The 22,984-nt window shown below is 39.3% G+C and overlaps 1 protein-coding gene across 1 annotated transcript in view; it reads left to right on the forward strand.

The window, feature by feature from the left end:
* LOC100742153 overlaps window positions 1-22,984 on the forward strand; it is a 90,319-nt gene that overhangs the window by 61,658 nt on the left and 5,677 nt on the right. Inside the window, exons 6-10 of the mRNA XM_033321400.1 lie at window positions 6,829-6,918; window positions 19,012-19,131; window positions 21,063-21,232; window positions 21,873-22,063; window positions 22,516-22,548. Coding sequence (XP_033177291.1) covers window positions 6,829-6,918; window positions 19,012-19,131; window positions 21,063-21,232; window positions 21,873-22,063; window positions 22,516-22,548 — 604 coding nt within the window. The remainder of the gene's footprint in view (window positions 1-6,828; window positions 6,919-19,011; window positions 19,132-21,062; window positions 21,233-21,872; window positions 22,064-22,515; window positions 22,549-22,984) is intronic.

The following is a 22,984-nucleotide window of genomic DNA, read 5'->3' on the forward strand; positions in this document are numbered from 1 at the left end:
TGGCTGGAACTTTTAATTGAGTACGTCTAGAAACTTGTCGAGGCGTTGGTTTGGCGCCTGTTCGCTTCCTGTCGTAGGTATATTGGCCGCTCGATGCATCGTTATGCCCGGCACAGACACGGCTCAATACTGTCAACTTGCAGGATATACGTATGTACTTACACACCTCGGTTTAAGCGTGTTAGGGTACTTACTGGCTTCCACGGAACGTAATAATTGATGGAAGAAAATGTTTAGTCAAATAGAAGTATTCGCGTATCTATAATACGATGTAAATATGAAAAGTATAGGCGAAACAGAATGTGTAAAGATGATTTACAATGGTTGAATGAAAATAATGAATTAGCGATTATGTGATGACAATCGCAATGTCCTAAATCAACAGTATACGGTTAAATAAAATATAGAATGTTTGATATAAATATAACGGAGAAGATAATAATATGAACGCGTAGATCGATATAGACGATAAATACGAAGGGAAAGAAACTTATTGTGTTATGTGTACATATGTAATGGACAGGATTCTTGTATAGCGTCGAACATATACGAGTGTCATATAGTCCCAAGTTACAAACGAGACAACAACTCTTGAAGTTCTAAGTTCCTAGTGATTCTTTAGATTCGTTTTATTTTCCTTTGTTTATGCCCTAACACTTACGAAAATGCTTCTATGTACTTACGTGTTATCAAGGAAAGTATATGGTTGTAATGCACGTGGATGAAAATAGGAAAGATTCGCCAAGTTTCGTATCTCCCGCGCGAACTTTTGCCACTTTCTGCTGGCCTTTGTAACAATCGTTGTTCCGTTGTTCGGCCGCCTTTCTGAAAAATTAACGCGGACGTGAAACGATTCTCGCCGGCTTATATTCTTGATTTCGCTGGCGATAAAACACGGTCGAAACACGCTACATAGGAAGTCGTGCACAAGGCACGAAACGAGGTTTCAACACGTCGGATCTAGCGTCGTTAAAAATTAATTACTAAAAATGTATTACTAAACCTGGATGCGAGCTAACACCGTTAATAAGCTCGATAAAAGGAAAGAATCGTAAGAAGTTTTGATGAGTTTAAAATGGTTTGTTTACGATCTTTCTTCGTTCCAGGCTTGTTAATCTCGAACGATCGATATTAAAGTACAGGCCAGGAGGAATTCCGTGACAGAAAGAACGGTATTGCTGCCACAAATGATTGCATACACGCGTCGATCTGATCCGTATGTAACGCAATGCGAGAAACATGCATTATTTATAGCAAGCCGCTGAGTAACTGCGAAAAAATGTAAATCTGGCTTCCTATGGGCAACGAGCATAACTTCGACTGATTTAGAGCAACAGATAACTGGTATTTTTGGAGAAACGGGCCCGTGTGTGGAAAACGTAAACAATTTTGAAGAAAGATAGAAGATAACGAATTTAGATAGCGATTTCACGAGCGAAATTGACTTTCTCGTCGTTCTCCTGCACTGTGGATGAATTTTATTTTTCTTTCTTTGAAGCTCAATAATTTGTAAATTTTTCTAATTAGAAACAAAGAATGAATTTTGAAGGTAATTTTGCAAACGGAAAGTGTTCAAAGTTCGAGTGTAGAAAAGATAGGAGCACTTTTAGAATCTTTAAGACGGAATAACGGTGCTCCGAAGAATCTTATAAGTAAGGAGAAGACATTCTCTGCAAGAGTCGGCGGAAATTAATTCTTGCAATTGCCTAGGTAGTAGATAGCCTTCTGCAGCGGTATTCTTTCTTTTGTATCTCGCGTAGCCTATTTCTCGAACGTCGCTGCCTCGATCTAAGCAATCAAATCTCAGAGAATAATTGCCAAGAAGCAAATTCCACTCACGCGAACTCTCGTTAACAAACGTAAAGTCGAGCAAGATTAATCTTATCGAGTGCGAGAAAGGAAAGAAAAGGGAAAAGTAAACATAAGTAAAACGAATGCTATAAATAGCATTTCGTTATTCATATTTCTTCAATGATCATATTATTTCAGTACGTAGCGTAACGTAGCGTACATGCATAAAGAAGAAATAAGTTTACATAGTACGATAGTGGATCGATACGCGTACTGTCGAAGAACAATCGAGGTATACAGTATCGGTAGCAGTGCAATCGTAACTTTACGACCACGATCTTCCAGCTTTTCAATAGTACGTATGTTATTTGTTTTCGGCATTTTGACGCCATTCTCCTAGCAACAAGTCTACCGTTTTTACGACTTTTGCATAAGAATGTAGCAAGTGCGCTGTGGCTTTCATCGAACTTTTTATTCTCAGGGGATGGATAGAGGGCTCGTTCGGTTCTTCTCTTCTGAAAGTAGCATGCTTTCATACATTGCCCGGTCACCGGCACATCAACGATCCATTACTATCGATCCTTGGTTCTCTCGAAACAGGGTTAACGACACGTTACGATTCAGTCGTGGTTCTTTCACCGGCTCCAATTTCTTAACTTTTATAAACGATCGAGGATAAGAAACCCCTATAGATTGTATAGAAATGTTTGCATTTGAAAGAAACATCTTTTGATAAATGATATTTCTATTATTGTATTTTATTTTATATCATTTCTACACCAATCGATTTATCTATAACGATTAGAGATTGTTGAAGATACAGCGCAACGTTGTTTGAAAGTTTTTCCTAATGTTCAAAAGTATAACAAATGGACAATTTAAACGACTCCTTTTTTTCTCTTTCAGTCGGAAGCACATACATAGGATTTTCTCTATCGCGATATTTATTTTCCACTTTTGCGCAACGTTCAATTTCAAGAACTATATTCATCGTTTTAAATTAGTCTCGTCTCACGTCTTTACCCGCGATCGATCCGCGCCTCTATCGAAATACGTTTGACGAAAAATTTTCAATTATTTTACATCGCTCACGGAAAGTTTCGAGCGCGCTCGAAACGCTATTATATTCATATTGGCGGTCGTGGGAGCGCGCGATACTTCGATGACTCGTTAAAAAAGTTGCGTCGCGGTTCGTTGATCGCCGAAACTTTTTTCATCAACGCGCCTTTTTAAATTTACACCGACAAACCGGACAACGAGGGATTGTCGACCGATTTCACGACCGTTTCGCGAATAATTCGTGCGCGATCGTCGTTTCGCGATGACGAAATTTTCCTTCCGTTTCTCTTAGTTTGGAAAGAACCTCGGTTCAGTTGTGGCAGTAGCTTTCTCGACGCAGAGGCGCAAATTATTTTTCACCACGCGATGCTCCACTTGACCGTGTTGCGAAACGAAGAAAACGAGACCGTTTATAATAAACCTACCGGCAACGAAAGCTGACGTTTCACCCAGCGCTCCTTTTCCCTTTTTTCCTCTCCTCGTTCTTTCCCGCTTTCTCTCTTGGCTCGTCTCTCCTTGTTTCTCTCCCTCCTTCTCGCGTTTTCCCTCTGCGTGTTCCTTCCGTTTCTCAGTCCACGTCAACTAGTTTAATGGAATTCCGCCGAATGCTGCACGCTGTTCCATCGTTTCTTTCGCGTACTTTTTGTTGGCGCTTGCTCGTACGCTGAAAACGCTTGGCGCGGTGCGGGGCAACGCGGTGATCCTTCGTTTTGAATATTAAGCTCGTCGAGGAGAAGAATTTTAACGACCGAGAATACGTAATTTAATTACCATGGTGTTATGTTTTTCTCTATTTTCTTCTCTTTGTTGTCCAGAGAATGATTGATCACCGATAAAATTACGGCGTAAAGATGGAAAATACAGTTGCTTTGTTACGATTACGATAGCATAGCAAATTTTCTGCATACACGGCATTAATTATTTTTCATAAAAAATTTACATTCATTGCGCGATTCCATGTGTTTATAAACTTGTATTATAAATATATACGTATTTAACTCCTTTTTTATACTTACATATTTTTTTACGCAAATGTTGGTACACCAGCGTAGGTTAAAATCGCCAAGATAAAATGCGATAAAGGTGGATGTTGTTTGGAAGGTGGAGTTTTCCTCTCGTCGTTCTGCGTAGAATGCTTTTCGTATCCACTTCATATTTCAACAGAGTTTTCAAATGTTTGTAGTGTCTAATTACGTGTACTTTAAAAGAATCCTCCGTCTGCTTCGAATTGCTCCATAGACAAGTTAGACGAAGTCGTAGTTTGTGCCTCTAATTAGCTTTCACAAATGAAGGAAATTTTCTCTATTCTCGGCGGGATTTGCAAATTTACGTTAATTAAGCGTTTGTTACGACCTAGATCGTAGTCTTTAATGTCAGATTTAGTATACTACAATATCGTTCTATTGTAGGTGTACGCTGCAATGCATTGTTACGGAATTTTAGACCGAATTTATTGACGAAAACGTGAGAGAAATTTTTTACTATCTAACTATATTTTTCTAAAACAGTATCGAACAGCGTATAACAGTAACACGAAAGAATTATATTATCAATTGAATATCAGAGCATATCGCTTAATTATTGACAAACTGATCAGAATCTCTATGAATTTCCAAACTCAAGTCAATTACTTTATACTTCCATATAATTTCAGCTCTTGAAAATCACGTACTAAATGATTGATTGCTTATTCTTTACATACAATCAACATCGATCAAAGACAGTTGATTGATACGAAAATGAAAAAAAGAACGAGAATCCAATATGACTCGACAAAATAATATTTAACAGTGTTATTTGTTAGAGGAATCAAAGAACAACATAGACAGTTAAAGTAATAATACATAGTACTATTTCAAATGAAACTAAATCTTTCCTACTACTAAATCGAAAAATAAATTATACCGATTTAAAAGAAGAAGAACGACTACCTATGTGTATGTCCCTTTAAAGTCGTCCATGTGCTCTCTCATATTTAAAAATATGCATATTTAAAATCGTTACATAAATAAATAAAATATAAATATTTAAAATTCTACCACACGCAATCGACCGCATCCACGCAATCTAAACTCAATCCAACGCTGCGTTGGCAATTATTTTGGCTGCTTGGCCACTCGGATCGTACTTTTGAAATTCACTATTCAGTTGCCGGATTCGCGCAAGTTCTCCTCGAATCGCGGCTGTTATTTCGGATTCCCAGGACGCAACGCGAGGATAAGATCTTCTCTCGCGAAACAACCGAACCGTTCCTCTTCCACCCTCTTTTCTCCCGTATCTTCCCGTTTGTTTGTCTCGCTCCTTGATCCCCCTGATGGTTCTTACTCGCTCGTGAACCTTCTGTCTACCGAGAGCAAGATCGATCCGATCACGTTTCGTTCGTTCTTCCTTGCTGCTCCGTATCGTTTCGTTGCACAAAGAGAGAGAGAGAGAGAATCAGTATCAGAGAACAGATAAAGGATAGCTGCGTGATACGATCAACGAAATCGAAAGAGTCTGTTTATCGAGCAAAGTATCGATATGTTGGAGGGATACGCGCTCACGACGATGAAAAAGTAAGATGACTATCGGCCACGATGTACCAGCTTCTCGCGATAAAACGAATGTTCAATAGTATCGTTGGCACCGGAGCCAAGATACGTTACGAAGAGAAAAATTGCGCGATGGACGATAGAGGCAGAAAGTTTAATTACACACGAAACGTGGATCAACACGTTCATTCGTTCTTATCGACGCGTACGATGCGTTGTTTTAATTTCCGGATGGTATTAAGCATGGCATAAATTGTTTTTGACGAAAGTCTGGAAAATAAACTGATTGTTCTTTGAGTTCTCCGTATCTTCGTAAGGGTGTCATACGATGTAATAGGATTTTTCTTGACCTCAGCGAGATAAGTACAGATTTTGGTTACTGTATGGTAAAACAATTGTAAGTCAAAGAGCTTTTTTAACTATTTTTTCAACATTCTCATTTTAGGGAATTTTCTTAAAATTGCTTACGTATTTTAACGTTGTATAAAGATCATGTTAAATCTGAGAGATCGGAGTGTGACGTGTGGTAGTCTGAGAGATCGTGTAAGAGATCTCCGACTCTGAAGATAAAAGATTTCACTGTAATCGTACTAGCGAACATGGACACCAAATGTTAGTAATTAGTATTGTCAATACTGTCAGTTTTATAGTAATTATTTAAACTAGTAACTTAATATAAAGAGCGTTAAGGAAAACTGTTATAAATGTCATTTGTGATGTGCTCAATTAACTGTTCTAAGAGAGGCGGTAAAGACAGGCAAGTACAAAGATAGATATTGGGAAGTACGTCTCGTCGTATAGATTCTAATGGTATAGATATGTAGATAGAAAATTTCTATATACGCTAACCTCTTTCTACCTTGTTCTTACTAAGAAATTGCCGTATACGGTGCTGGAAGTTCGATCGAAATAACGCGGGGTGGAATATTGGCAACAAATTGCAAGTTTCATTGTTTCTCTGTATCCAGCTCGATTTATTATTGATTCTTTGGATTCTGACTTTGTGCCATAGTATATCATAAATCATGCAAATCGGTGCGCTATAGCCATTCGCAAACAAAGGGATAATCGCTCAAAGCAACGGTTATCAACATCTTCTTAAATCAAAGAAACAAAGGAAGGATTGTTTTCCTTGAATTATTTTATGTTTTCTTTCCAAAACAAATCGCTCGTCTAAGATGATAGAACGATCTTGGAATAGAAACGAAAAATAATGAAACGGGATTTAAACTCTTTTCTATCGTGTAAGTAAAATAACTGCATACGAATAGTTTGAAATGAAAATTCATTCTAATCGAAGTATAATAGAAATCGTTGAACATATCATCTTTGGTAATCGCTGGTAGGCGATGGATCTCAAACGTTGAAGGGCTGAAAAATTAGGACATGATCGCTAATCGGATCATGCACGGCCGATCTTCAGTCTGATCAGTCTCTGACCAATCAGGAAAATGCGAACAACGAACGAGATGGAAAGCCCTGCTAACGAGTGAAACGGCAATGCAGTTGCGAGCAGCCCGGCCCATGTGTGGCTCAGGTACCCTCGTCAAGATCCTTGGTCCTGATCGTAGGACCGTCCTGACTTCAGGATCGTCCTTGATCCCGAGATCTTCGTTTCGCTTTTAATATCCTGGTTTTTCTGACCAATGCATCTGACTTCCACACGATGTGGATTTCTCGTCGATCGTGCGTCGAACCACGGTACGAAACACACGGATTTTTGTTCGCCTTTCTCTCAAAACGTAGCAGGCATACACGTAATCTTGGCGTGTTTCCATTCGCGAAGATCATTGCGTTACATTTCCTTGCTTTATTATATAACGCGTCGTGATTTTACGTGATTTCGTTTATTACATTTTCGCCGATTTGCGTTTACATTTGTTAGCGCTGGAACGCTTACAGCGCAAGGTTTCGAAACCAATGAAACGCGCACACGATCCACGAGAAATAAGAATCCACGCTGTTTGTACGTAATTAGCGATACGTAACCCCCTTCTTGCTCGTCAGCCACTGCACCTGAGTTTTCTACTACGATTCTAATTTTACACCTACTCTTTCTTTTTCTCTATTCTTCTTCCCCTCGTATATTCCATTTCAGAGACGGAGCGCCGCTCGTCAAACGCTCCGCGACGATTGATCGGTTCGCCGGATATCGAAAACCGCTTTAAATATTATCGAGCGACGAGCATGCCGAAGAAATCCATCGTCGATAATCAACCGCGTTACGCGTTGCCTCCCATCCAAGGGAGAAAGAAAATCGACCGAGACGTTTCAGCGTAAATCGAGACGCGTTTTACAAACTACGTTCAACTTTAACCGTAACGATTAAGAGGTAGCTGCGTTCGATTCAACTACAAGCACGAAGCCACGGTATTTCGGTCGTGTACTTTTAGAGTAAACACTTGTAAAAGTCCGGAAGTTTGCGTCGAGTGGTAACGAAAAGCATTCGGTTAGGAAATGTACGCGGATTAATTAGAGCCAAAGCTAATCTAACGAAGGACTCGACGAAAATTTAAGATCGCGATATACACTGGTTCGCGAAAATGTTTGAACCATCGGAAAGTTTATGTCCATATCGTATGCGTTTTATACAAAAACACGCTATATGCTAATTTTTTCATTACGTATATATCTGTAATAAATATTTTGTAATTTCTACATACGTCGATGAACATGTTCAAACTGGCTCCACCAATATGATCTAGATAGTGCTGTCTCGTTACAGTGCTAATGAAATTTTAAATGGTTTTGTGTAATATGTGTACAGTAAGTTTCCATAAGTGTGCAGACATTTTCGCCAATCGCTGTACGTAAATGAGATGTTTAGAAAAGAAGAAAATAAAGGTGACGTGGAATGGAAGGCGGCGATTTTTCTAACGCGTCGGTGGAAGAAAATGGGAGGAAGCTTAACTCCAGGACGAGTCGATACCGAGAGTTGACTTATCGAAAAAGGAATTTCCGGCTTTAAATTATATTCGATGGAGAAATCCCCGGTTGAATTATGGAATTCCATTAAGCGTTCTCGATGCAACGTCTCCGTTTAATATTTTTACAAAATTATTAAACGTACTTTCAGATATTACATAAATACGGTTAACCCCTCCGCCCGTTGGCTCGATTGATCGACGAGAGAGTGAGAGAGAGAGAGAGAGAGAGAAAAAGAGAGCCGAGTTCTCATCGGTTGCGAGATTATTTTAAATGTCGAAATGACACACTTTCCCCGTTTCCCGTGACGTACATTTTTTCCTTCCGTTCTCTTTTACCACCCTTTTCCGTTTCTTTCCTTTTTGGTATTTTTCCCCCTCAATTCCGGTCTCAGGGGTGTTTCACGGTTTTGTATATTCGCCCACCCTTCGATCGTGTTTCATTAACTTAATTGTAGAGGGTAGACCTTTGAGTTATACCGCGTGTATACATGCTCGTTGTACAGGCTGGTTGGAGTTCGGTGGATAAGTCACGCCATTGAAACTCGTTTCGGTCGTTACCGGTGTATTTTGATCATTGATTAAACGACTTTAATTATTCTATCAACGGCATGGTCGCGTTACCTATAGGACCGGAGTGATAAGGCCGGGAGGAAGTTTTCAACCGCGAAAATCACCGGTAGCAAGATATCGACGAACCGATACTCCTTCCCATTATTTTCTATTATCCTTTATCGTTTATCGAGCCTGAACACACACACACACACACCTGTGATACGAACCGAGCAATCGTCGCAGCTTTCAGAAAAAAGGACTCATGTCGACGCACACGTACACACATACGTAAGCAAACATATAACATGCACAGCATTCTTTCCAAAACAAGCTATGTTTTTCACGTGACACGTACGTGTCAGATTGGCGTATGCGTGTGCGAATTAAATCAAGGAAACCGTGGATTTGCGAATTTTCGACGTTTCTGCTTTTGAGGTCCTTTTTTCTCTGTCTGTCTCTCTGTCTCTCTCTTCCCTTTTCTCTCTCTCTCTCTCTCTCTCTCTTTCTCTTACTTTCCCTCTATTTCTCTCTGTTTTTATTCTTACGTTTCTCTCTGCCTCACTGTTTTTCTCTCTGTCTGTCTGTCTGTCTGTCTTCTGTCTTTTCTGTCGAATGTCGTCGCGAGCGAGATCGCGACGACGCGACGACGTTTTCTCGTTGTCGCCACTTTCTCTGCTTCGCGAAGAGAACGGGAGGAACGGCCATCGTGACGAGTCGTCCACCGGCTGCCTCCCGGGCTATTTTGTTGCTTTTGATTCTACTTTATTCTCCATTCGTTCGGAAAGTTGATTTTTAGAGCACACACCGGTTCGACGTAGTAACCGAACGTTGCGTGCCTTTTGAGAGACAGCACCGTGTTGTTGAGTGAAGCACGTAGTGAAAGAGAACTTCGTTTGATAGCCTATAGGAAGTATTTTTATAGGTTAAATGTAGTAATAAGTTGCGATGAGAGATAAAAGAAAAGGAAATCACTTTTCCTTGGACATGTCGGCCGCGGAAATCGGTTCCTTAATTAGTAATTCCGCTATTTCGTATTCGTGATACGGTGAATGATGAAGTAGAAAAGATGTCAGTTCCTATATATTTGTTCCATTTTTACGCATCCCTTAATTCACGATTGTTTAACGCGTAGGAGACGATATTTGATTATTTTAATTTTCGAGAATATGTTAATTAAATTAGTTTTGGTTTGTACACTCTCCCAAGTGTTCGTAGACCCACAATAGTTCGATCGGTTATGTCTATACAGAGTTAAAAAAAAAAAAAAAAAACTGATATTTCGATCGTTCTGTCCGAATCAACGCCGCGGAGAGATATGAACGATGGATGAGCAACTTCTGTTCAATTGGTCGATATTAAGTTGAATCGACTGAGGACAAAACTCTCGGGAGTTTTTCCCCCTTTCGTGCATAACTTTCGTTTCAGCACAAATTCACTTTGGAAGCACCATAATCGCACGTGCACGCAGTGGCGCGGCGATAGCACAAGAGGGGGAGGGGGGAATGTGGATTATTAAAGCAAAAAGAAAAAAAGAAAAAAAAAATAAGAAAAGATCAATAAAAATTAATTGAATCAAATATGAAATTAAAGATAGATTTAAAATGATACGCGCAAAGATCGTAGAGAAATAGAAGGGATCTTTTCCGCTTCGAGAAGCTGTCATACTTACAGCGTTAGTGAAAACCGTCTATTTGATGCAAAACTTGTCTTCTTTTGAAATGTACAAATATGAAAGAGGGTACCTGCAGATACATCGAGCTATGGCTGCGACACTGTAATCAGTTACCAATTGCCCGTAGACGTTTTGTCTCCTTTACCTTCGATTCTTTTTCTTGCTCCTTTGTTTGCTACACGAACTATACATTGCGATTATTTTTATCGACATCACGACGTACGATTTTGTCAGACGGAAACGTCGAACACGCGTTTTTCGCCAACTGATCGATGACACGTTCTACTTTTATTCGATATATTATATACATATACATATATAATATAACGTAACTATATAATATATGTATATGCTTCTAATGGATTCGATTAGAATGGCAAACCTTTTAGACTAGAATTTTTCATTCACGCATGAACTAGCATCGTGAACGTTGTATTTTGCTCGTCCGTTGGCGTCTTACGATAAGAAAGGGTATCTTGTAATAATTAAAGAGCACAAATATCGGGGTAAACGGTTATTTTAGTCCGCCGTAAAATAAGTCGTTATTGTTAGGTTCGCGTTACTCTTTCGAAAAGCGAGGCTATTTTTACAATCACGTATGAATCTTGGTTTAGAAAATAATCCTGTCGAAGGAAAATATCGCTCCGACGAGACACCGTTTCGTTTCAATCCTTGAGAAGCTCGAGAAATCGTACACGTTGCTTGAAAGAAAGATTCGTATCACGACGAAAACGAATATAATCGAGTGTTTTGTTAGTCTATTGGTTTAAATCCATGAATTAAATTATCATTGGAAATAACAGAAACGATATATTTCGAAAAGCTTTACAGTAAAAAACATTTCTATTGAAATTGATTTATATTCATCAATTTTACCAGTTACGTCCGTTCGAATGGCTCTCTTAATCAAATATGTGGAAATATTTTCAAAACAAGATTGTAATTTTAAACTGGAAAAACTGTTTCTACCAAACTTGGTTGACTGAGGCTTTGTGCGTTCAGTTAATTATTATTAAAAACGGAAGTTCTAGTTTTCCTAGTTTTAAAACGTCTCTTGAGAGTGATAATTAGAAAAAAAAGCAGGAGGAATAATTAAATGGGCAGAGCAGATAGGAAGAAAAAGAGTAATCAAATGGCAAACAGGGAAAATGGAAGTAGTAAGTGTTAGAAGAATAGAGGATGCGAGGGATCTTTACCTTGCGGAACCTCAAGAGGCCATGACGGTTTAAAACTATCTAATAGCACCCTAAAGATTCTAATTTCTCTCCCTCTAGCGTGACTTTAGAGTTTTAAGTGGCAGATGGGGACGGAAGGTGGAAGGCCAACGAGGAAGTTCTGGGCGGGTTTTTTAAATTCATGCAGTTTGCATAAAGTGGGCCATGCAAGTATAGGACGCAGAAACCTTACACACCTCCGTAATTTTAGTGTTCTACAGGGCTTATCGTTGGTTAATCGTTGCTTAAAATCTGTAAGATACTTGTGCGACCTTTGATCATCGGGTTTTACAAGTTTTCTAAGTTGCACGAATATGTTTCTTGAGAACGTTTTACTCGCCGAGTAAAAGACGTTCATATTCTTTCGAAATGATCAAAATTGCATCTATGTTCGATAGTAGTAGGGCTCGAGTCGATTCAAAATGTGTTTAATCGGAGCTCGATTATCGAGATGTATCGATGTAGTTGCCGAGACTTACCTGACAGAGTGTCGTATAGTTCAATAAATTGTATAAAATACGGGAGATGTCGAGGTTCTTGAAATTTGAGCTCACACGAATAAAATTAAAATCAAAGGGATATGGAAGAATTCCCACGGATTTATGATAAATTAATTACGAGCAATTTTGCCTCTTTTTATCAAAAATATCAAGAAAACAGCTTCCAAGGTTGTCGATGCGTTTAATCTCCGTTACGAGTTTCAAAGCGAGCCTAAACCGTTTCAGAACTAGTTCGTTCAAAAAGTAGGTAAAAGCGTATAATGAAATCTCACGGGTGGCGTCAACCGTCATTATAATCTTCGCCACTTTTCCGGCGAATCGCGCAGATGACTATTACGCCAGAAAAACGGTTGTAACTCGAAAACCAGATGGAACAGGGACCTGGCGCAAACTTTGTCGATTGTTCGTGCGCGGTAAATTCAGCTGCACCGAAATTAGCTCCACGTTCTATGCTGCACTCTTTTCTAACCATTCGAAAGGCTGTCTCATGCTCGTCGGGGCTATCTCCATGACCGTTCGAGCAATCTTGTACGCGTGACCTGGGTTTCTCCTTCTTCGGCTGTTCTAATTTTCCTTGTCGTGTGGAAAATCGCTGACAAAACTGGCCAAGCGAAGATAGACTAATCACACGGTTTTTAACTGGCTCGTGCAGACAACCGAACGAGTAAACCAGACAGCATGAGATTAGAGGAGGTAAAGGTGGCGGCTGGCGATTAGCAGAACGAAAACGACTTTTCAGGGATTTAAAGTTTCCTCTGTCTGGTATATCTGCTCGGCTGACTCGTGAACTTGCGGTGTATGCGGGTCGCCTTTTCTCTTCCGGGCTCGAAACACATTAATCCATCGTTGGAACCCGGAGGATGAAACAATGTACATTATATCGTATACCGCAGCCGAAAGATCCAATGGTAACAGTTCTGTTTTAAAAGTCAAATAGACGTTTCACAACCGGAGAGCTCAATTAACTCGATTAACTTACGCCGTGGCTTCTTGGTAGGCAATTCTCGCGTGGTAAAAGCAGTATTCATCGAGTTCGACTCGCTGGTCAAGCTCGTTTTCCGACGTTGCGTCTTTTGTACCATTCTTAGGCATTGAAAGCTCGATATCGTGAACCAGAAACGGTTCGACTCGAGCCAGTTTCGATTTAACCAGAGTGGCTTTCCATTGAAAATCGAAAGTCAGGTATGGTTTGGAATCGCAAGGTGGTGGATGGTACGTTTGTGCGAAGGTTAGATGAAAAGTAGTTGGGATAATGGTTGAATGTGCTGGCTGGATACGAGGATGTTTGCACGTACAAGCGAAAGTGTTGTTTGCGTAACAAGTTTCTGCGACTCCAGTTCAGACCTGTTCTGGTGTTAACATAGCCGCTTAGTTGCTCACGTATTTTGTCTTACGCTGAATTTTATTGAGATGGATCGCTTAGTACTCGAGATTGAAAATAGCGTTTACGTGTAGCGGCGAGAGTTTAAGTCCTCGCGGATCGTATTATTCTGGTTTTTTAACCGTTTGCGATAAAATACTGTAGCTTGGCCGAGATGCGCTATTTCTGTTTTTTATTCTTAAGTTAAGAATCACGATGGATTGAATTAAATTTAAGCGTAGGTGAGATACAAAAATGTTTATCCTAAGGTTTTCTAAATAACGTTCAGCTCGTATGACACGATCTATCGTAGATGATCTCGCAATGGATGACCCTTTCGTGACCATAAAAGATCTGTTTGAGTTACAGTAACAAAGGATCAGTGACCCTATTTAACGATTTGCAAATGATACTTAGCATTTATGAGAATAGTCTTCCTCTTGTCTTTCGTTGTAGGTAATTTCTTTAAACAGAAATACGTACTTCGGAAATCTTCATCACGACTACACGACATTTTCTGCTTTCTGATTAGATACTTCATCGTTGAAATAATTCTTAACAATATTAACGATCGTGGTATTTTTTTAAATAATAATGTCGGTTTTCAATGAGGATAGACTTTTTCAAAATAAACGATCTGAAAACATATTAGCTCTTGGATTAACGTAATTAGGTATTTGAATCGTACTTATTACTCCTACGTAGTATACTTTATTGATACTTAGCTTGTATCAACGTTCTTGAAATATGATACGATCGTCTAAACTTATCCCAGATTTGTGACAATGAATAATCTCATGTAAATTTCGCTCTGTCTCTAATTTCCAAAACTGACTTTTCTTTTAATAAGACAAGTCTGCAGTTCGATATCCATTGCAAATTTGGAAAAAACAAACACCAGAAGTTTTTGCTGTATATACTAGCCTCTAACCTCATTTTAGCGTCAGAAGATCATAATTTCATCTAAGAATATTTCATTTAAGGATTATGCAAAAAACATTTCTCACGTAAATCCTACGCATCACCTTCAGTTTGCCTTATGATTCGTTTCACGTCGAGATTCACACCGCCAATGACAAGTAGAGCCGACGAGACTCGATCTAAAGAAAGGCATAAAGAGAAACTCGAGGTTCTGTGAGTCAGTCAGTTTCGGCTGACAAAGACGGTCTGCGGTAAGACGCTTCCTCTTTCCATTGTTTTCTTCTTACGAAGTTTGTCAATATATCGTCGACTAGCTGTTATCGTTCGTCCGACTATTACCACCAGTGCGTGGCATTCTTCCATTGCATTTATTTCGAACGATCGATCGCGACAGCGACACGACACGCCGCGCCGCGTCGAGCCTCGAAACTGTGCTCGCGGGAGCATGACCACGGTGGACAGGAAAGTGCAAAATACTTTGATCCCCGGCTCGAGCACCGGAATGGCTGAAGTGCAGCCAGTAGAGTTTTCTTTTTTTTTTTTCTTTTCTTTACTTTAAAGAGACGTCCCAGTGCCAGGGTGGAGGACCTCGATGCACTTGGGGTGATGAGGTGGTGGGACACGAAGCGGCATCGTGGTGGGATAAGAAAAGGGGTGGTTGGCAGAACAGTGGGAAGAGGTTGGAAGGGGTTGGAGGCGGCGAAAGCCTCGCCAACAGGGACCGGGAGGTCTCAAAGAAAAGAACTACTCGCGCTGCCGAGACGCTCTCCTGTCAGGGCTTGACCTTTTTTTTAATTGCATCCAGACCAAAGTTAGAAACAACGAACGGTGTCTTCCTCGCTGATTTGACAGAGAAACGGCTGCACGAGGGAAAGGGACGAAAGGAAAGAGAAGAAATGAACGAAAGACGAGCAAGAGAGTGGTGGTCCGCCACCGGAAGAGACGGTATACGTTGGAGAAGACAAACCGCGAATTCGTACGTGTCTGCTCGATGTTTGAGCGTCGGAAGGAAACGGTGGAATGCAAAATATGTAGGTCAGGGTCATGCTCGAGAGCATCGAGTTCGTTTCCTTTTTCTGTCTTTCTCTCTCTCTCTCCCTCTCTCCTTCTCTTTCTCTCGTCTGCTTTTCCACTCCAACTCCTCTTCTCTTCATCCTTTTTAGTCCCAGCAGCCTCGTCTTTTCCTTTTTTTCACCTTACTCTGTGCTTGCTTCAAATCCGACTTTAATGGGCTCGTGCGGCCGTATTACATATCTGATATTATTACGAGAGATTTTTGCGGAGAACCGAGGGATTAGGATTCCTTAGACGGTCTCTTCGGTTTGCGAAGGGCTTCCGCAGTTTTCGTCCTTAACGTTCATTAACAGTTCGTTTGCTTAATCGTGTTTAAGGATAAGCCGACGCGATTATTTTCCTGGATAATTGGAACGCATTAACATTGAACGTAATCTCGGCGCTGGTGTCTTAGGCTTGACATTGTTTCAGACCTTTGTTCAGCATTGTATTCTTCGGTTTGTACAGCATTTTTATCTCTTCATCATCCAGCTAATAAAGGGATAGAACGTTAAGAAGCAGCATTGTTAAGGAGGTAAAATGTTGAGAAGAAAAGACGAAGATCAGGTGTTGTTTATCTTCTGATGATTTTGTGCTTTTGCTCTTTAATTTCGTCCTTCCATTTCTACAGGATTTTTATCTCTTTGTTGTCTATCTCAAAGCGGTCGAAAAGTAAGGAGAGACACTGTTAATCGTAGAATTGTCGAATTAGTCAAAATGACCAAAGTCGAATTTTTTGTTTTGTTACTTACTAAAAACGTGCAATTTCTGGTAACTTGTTATTGAAACAGAAACAAGATTACGTATATGTTATATATTTTTGTCAGGTTGCTTTAAATTTAAATCAGCTACGTGCAACGTATCAAAGATCGGCAATTTTATTATTAAACGAGTAGAACGTAAAAGAGAAAAGAGAAAGTTCAAGTATTATTCATCTAATGACTTTATATATTTTTTATTAAGCTTACAGTCACGTGTGCGATCTACAAAGAGATTAAAAAAAGATGCCCTATTTTACTCGATAGAGTGAGTTTAGGATGAATCAGTGTAATCAGGATGTTCGATCTTTTTGAAATTTTATGCTTACACACAGAAAGTACGATTTTCACGATTTCGTCATTATCTCGCATCTAGGTTTGCGGAACGCTAAGTTCCTTGAATGAGTGTTTTATCGATTTTGTCTGATGAGATACGACCCCGAATGCCAACAATAAAAGTAATATTCGCGTGACTGGAACACATTTCATCATACAACGTACGCATACCGTGTATTTCTAAGAAACAAATTAAATTCACTAAACTGATTATTGCTAAATGTATGGTAATCCATTAACACGCCCATAAACATTACATTCAACGCATTAACATACATATATCGCGATTTAAATCTCGTTTTTAGATTTTTATACAAAATTATGTATATTTTCTTATTACTGACTATACAACGTGCGTATATAAGTTGGCAGAGTCTAGAAATCTGCACAGATAGAAATTTCTTTGTTTCTCGATTCTTTCCTACTTTTGTTACATATTTTCTAGTAGATACGTTATAACTTATTTGCTACTTTGTTCCTATTTTTCTCGCAGGTTACATTCTCTGTAGTCGATAGAAATAGTACGTAATCGATAAGTTGCTGCCAAATCATCAAAGTAAAACTAGGTAGACTAAATATATCTTGCACATGTTACTTTCTTGTTACATCGAGTCTAACTATCGACGATAAGGAAATAAATTGAGTCGGCTAGAAAGGTAATCGAAATCGAAATTCTTAATTCTCCTTGTATCGTCATGTTGAAACTTTCACGATATGGAAACCAGGAGTCGTACTATTTTATAATTCAACAAGAACACGAAAAGAAGAAGGTAAAATATCTGTTTGTCATTCATATTTAACCGGACTGCTAGCAGTTACGTTATTGAACATTTAGAATATTATCGTATGTTCCACGATCGAACAACAACTACGTCTAAATTATTTTTATCGATAGCTAGATAAACTAACGAATGCGTGACTGATTGTAGGCTTATGTATTTTGCTGTTACGTTTTAGAGTATAGTAAATGAGTATCTATAGTATACGTATAATGTTGACTCAACGATCGATACCTATGTTAATTTATGCAGATGTGTGTGTTTGTAAAATTAAACTGCAATGTAAACAATTTGAGGTAGAAACATTCAAACGAAAATAAGTACGCGCAGAAAGTCAGAATTTAAATAGAAGCACAAAATAAGGGGGTTCCAATTAAACTGTATCATAAAACGAGAGAGTAATTTCAGAGTTTAATTCAATAATTTCAGTAAGTTTCATTTCAGTCCAGTCGATTTTCAATCTTGTATTTATACAAATATGATATAATAGATTATTAATAAAAATAAAATGTTGCGCGAAGGAATCGCTAAATAAAAGTATTATACGTAAGGGATGAATAATTCGAGTGACGAGTTTATTCGTCCTCTTCGGTTAACAGGTCAAATTCACCCCCTGAGATTGCGTCCACGATCATGAAACGGTTCGAACTTCCACGTAGCAATTCATTTCCAGTTCACCGAAGAAGAGGGAAGCAGGGGATGGTCTGAAACTTCTGATCTCTAGCGTACGCTCGCGTAGTTTTCATTTAGGGTTTAAGTTGGTAATTTTGCTTTCTCAAGCACGCTAGTCAGCCAAAGGGTTTCGACGCGAGTCACTCAACTGGTTGCGTAATAAATCGTTCTTAAGCTGTGGAATTAGCGCTGGTTACGTAGATCCAGCCGATGCGCACGCGTTTATGATGGAATCTCTAAAGGACGATGCCAGCCATACTTCGTTCAAATGCGATATTAATAAACCGCTGAAGCGAGCAAGACCGCAGGTCAATTTACACGGCTTCGAATGCCTGTGTAGTATATAATTATGGTTCAGAATAAATTAGGCTACAATGGCAACAACGACGGCGACATGGTACGGTAATTACGGACGTAACTACTTTTCACAACGTCGAACGTGTTGCGTTTACGACTTATTAATCAAGAACATTAGACGATGATCGGTTCGAGCGTAATTCGGAGGATCTTCTTAGGTGATGGTTATCTTTCAAGCAACGTGTAGATACTCAGTCGGATAGGAGCGTGTAATGCGCAAAGTAAGCGCGTAACACGAGTTTCCTTTCAAAGACGACGGCATATTAGCGCTCGGTGCGGGGTATTATCGAAGAAACAAGTATAGCCGATTTTTCATGCATTTTGTAAAGCTCGTTAGAGAACATAACATATCACACCCTGAGAATAGTAAGATAATAACGGGATGACGAATCGAGGAGGCAGCCTCTCCTCGTCTTTCCTCAGATTGTCGAGTACCTATAAAACGTAATCGATGCAGATTAGAGACAGTAGAGACAGTCGAGACAGCCGCGATTAACCATTTCCCCACCGATGTCTATCTTTTCGAAAGACCCCGAGAACACGGAGGCGGCCGATCTGCAGAGGAAGCTGGAAATGCTGAACAACATGATGGACCAGGAAGCACGAGCCGAACAGGCACGACGACAGATATTGTACAATATAGGCCACTGTAAGTACTTGCCAAGTCACTGTTTAAGTGGCTGCTGTTTTATTCGAATATTCTCTCTAACACGAGAGGAACGTCCCCGATCAATTGCTACACTCGACGCGATTCACCTGTGCGCCATCACTTGCGCTAATTTCATTTTCCTTTTTAATGCGCTAAATATCACGAACATCGATTATAATTGTAGAATGTTTCCCCTATCGATGCGTTTTGCGTTGGCCGCGATCAAATCATCGTTATCATTCCGTTTGGATGAATTGCAGATCGCAGGCGGACCAACGATGGAATATTTACGTATATGATTTCGCATTTATCGATCGTACGATTTCATTCGATTCTTTATTTCTCTATATATCCGACACCGTGCCGTGGATATAGGGCTATTCGAATTGTAGGATATGGTTAATTGGTAAATTTGTTTAGTGAATATACAGAGAACGTTAAAGATCTGTGAAATTGCACTTAAACTCGGATAAACTGTGTAATTATCGTTATCTTCTTATTCGTGTACAAGCCCAACGTATGGTACAGATTTCCGTTTAAATGGACAGTGGAAAAAGTAGTTGTTTTTTCGGGTTTGTTAAATCGTTGTTAAGACGTCGGTATATAGTCGATTTACGATGAAATTCGTACAGATAAAACGCGTATGTTAACTCGATTGAAATAAAATTGTATAATAATTTCACACATTTACAAGTACGTTTTACGTTGATTTTAGTTGTAAGTATAATCGCAGCTTTGAGCGAATATAGTCGTATCGTCATGTTGATTTTTATCTTTTACAGTTCTTTCGCAGAAGCTTTTTTGTTTATGGCTTCTAGACAAAATTCGCTCGAACGCTACCTCCGATTAGCGTAGCAAAAGCTTTGTACGCTGCCAGCTTTTCGCATAAAAATCGATTCCAGCGTGATGTTCGTTTCTTTCTTGTTTTATTTGCGACCACCGACCATAAGAGTACTTTATGCAATTGCAATTGCATTATCCACGGAGTATGCACGTGGATATTTTCAATCAGCAAGTACGCTACAAAATGCCACTCCCATTGTTGGTTATCGACCATCGAGAATCGTCGGTAACTTATCCCTAAAAATTCAGCCCCTGTTCAAAAATCATTTGTCGCTATATCAATGATCGCTACACCCTTGGCATGGTAAAGTTTGTTTAACGATGAATTCTTTCTTTTTCTGTTCCATGCAAGTAGTGGAATCTCCGTCGATCCGCCTGTTTCATTCCTTTTACTTCATTTTCAATTGTTTCGTCCTCTTCGTTTGTGGACCTCCTTTTTCCCCTGAACGAGAATTCTGATGATTCTCCTGACACGTCAAATACCTCGATAACAACGATCAAATCGCATGGACATTAACCGTTTCTGTTTCCCGCTGTTGCACAGTTTCAATTTTCGGATTCGTCCAATATCGACCAATTTCGTTCCCGGTGAAGCACATTTAAAATTAACGCGATCGAAACGACGGATTATACGCTTTACGAGGCAGAAGACAAACGAATATCGTTCGCGATTATCTTTTTCTTTCTCCAGTACAATATTCCGGTAATCGTCGTTTAATATCTTCTCTGCCCTGGGGACAGCAAACAGAAGGAAAACTCATCGTGGTTCGTTCCCGATATTTTCTTCCTCGGAAGAATTCACGATTAGAAGGATCTTAGGATATTTTTCAGCAACTTTATCTCTGCATTGTTACACACATTTACACGCAATTTGTACATTTGATTTTATTTAAGACAGCAATCTTTTCGCTTCCGAACGTGTTTTCAATTAGCCTGTAAGAAAAAGTGGTTGTTAAATCGCACGACAGTTAGCGAACTTGTTTCTCTCTGCATTTGAAATTTTCTTTTCGAACAACACGAGTCTCACGATTGTGCAACGAAAGATTTTCACTGTGCCACGGTAACATTACATTTGAATTGTCTTTCAGCGGGGTACTCAGAGGATTCGGACTATACGTCAGATCTGAATTATCCAGTCGGCGGACAGGGTGCAAACAGCTCGGCTTCGCAGTTTCGTACCGCTGCCAACCAATTGGCTACCCCTCAAAGATCCCTCGAGACCTCCAGAGAAAATAGCTACGAGAGGGACGATCATCAGGTATCGTTAGAACCATACTTCGATATTTCTGTTTATCAATTATAAACATTCGAAATCACTCGATATCACAAAGACGTTGCTCTTTAATCGCCGATCGAGATTTCTTTCGTCGTTTTAAGGTATAACATTAGATCGCTATCGACTTCTTGAAGAATAATATTTTTACAAAATTTTATTTAAAGGATCTACAGAAACATGGTTGAATTATCAAACGCTGCAGAAAGTATGCGAATAGATTAAAGACTGAAGCATTGTTACTTTATAAACTATTAAATAAAAATATAGAAATATCGTAAATTTAAGATATAGAAGCCTAAGAAACAAAAATTCTAAAATATCGTCATCCAATTTATACAAAGAAATTATTGATAGAAGCACTATCTCTAATCGTTGTTTATAAACATTACGTTAATTTATTTGTAATACTCGAATAAAATTTGTTTCGCAGACATCGAAAACCTACCGTAGTTCGTTCCTTTTAAATCAGTTAAATATAGCACGTAAGATAAATTTCTTAAATATATTATATTTCTATTGGAAGTGACATTTAAGTTTCGTTGAAAGATTAAATCTCGTCTATAGTATCTCGTAGAAAGCGTGCTTCGCGGAACCGTATTTTATCGATTGTTCATGCCATCAGATTCCAGCTACAGTCGGAGGAAGACTAGCTCCGAGTAATTACGGAGGCTATGGTGGATCGGGTCACAGTCCACGATATGACGAACCATATCCCGAAGAAGGTCCACCGCAAAGGTATCAGTCTCAGCACACTTCAGAATCTTCCGAGCCACTCTTCTACAATAGTAGACCAAGACACTATAAGGAGTACAGGTATTTGACATTTACCGAGCCTTAAAACACAATATACACACGAAATCGATAAAAAGTATCGCGCATTATAGCAGAAATAACAGTTGCTACAATAAAACTTCTTTGAAACGACTTGCAATGACCAGTACTCGTGATACAGCTACTAGTAACTTACTTCTTTCTCTTTCTCCAACTTCTTTTTCTTTCTATTTCGTTGCTACTGCATTGAAATAAAAATTAACATAAATTTACTTGAATAATTATAGCTGGATGTTAAAAGATGACAGATAACAAGGTCGTGCAGTGAAAAAATAGTTTAGCATTTAACTTTAGCGAAATAGATTTTTGTACATTCGTCGTATCCGATGAATGTTTAGAACTTAACTGGAAACAATGTGCACGACTCTGGTCGTGAATCGCGTGATTCGAAGAGGAAAAAAAAAACGTTTATTATTTTCTTCTGCCTGATTTAGACGACGGAAGCACACGTGGGATTACGAGGACAGGTACGAAACGAGTACCCCAGTTCTGTCTCGTGAGAAAGTCTACGATTTTTATCGTATAACTCGCATTTTTGAACCGTAGATCACACATTTTCATCTAACATCTCCTTCATTAGCGTGTCACCGTTAGTTCAGCCCTGTGCCTTGGAACACCATCGAAACAGCTTTTACAGAAACGTAGCACACGAATCAAACACACATAGTTCGTCATACGATGAAACATTTGTGCAATCGTTTAGTTCGTCGCAGCTCTCCGTAGATCGTTCGTAGCTGTTCATATTCGACATTTACTCTGTAATTTTTATTTTATCCCGTCGATGAAATTGCAAATCGTTTAAACTTGTTACATAAAAGATCGATGCAACGGTTGGTCGCATATTAACCTTTTTGCATTTACGAATGAAATATTTCGCGTCACGGTATTCTGCATACAACGCTT

This window comes from Bombus impatiens, unplaced genomic scaffold (assembly GCF_000188095.3).
Source record: "Bombus impatiens unplaced genomic scaffold, BIMP_2.2 scf_0442, whole genome shotgun sequence".
Lineage (NCBI taxonomy): Eukaryota > Metazoa > Arthropoda > Insecta > Hymenoptera > Apidae > Bombus > Bombus impatiens.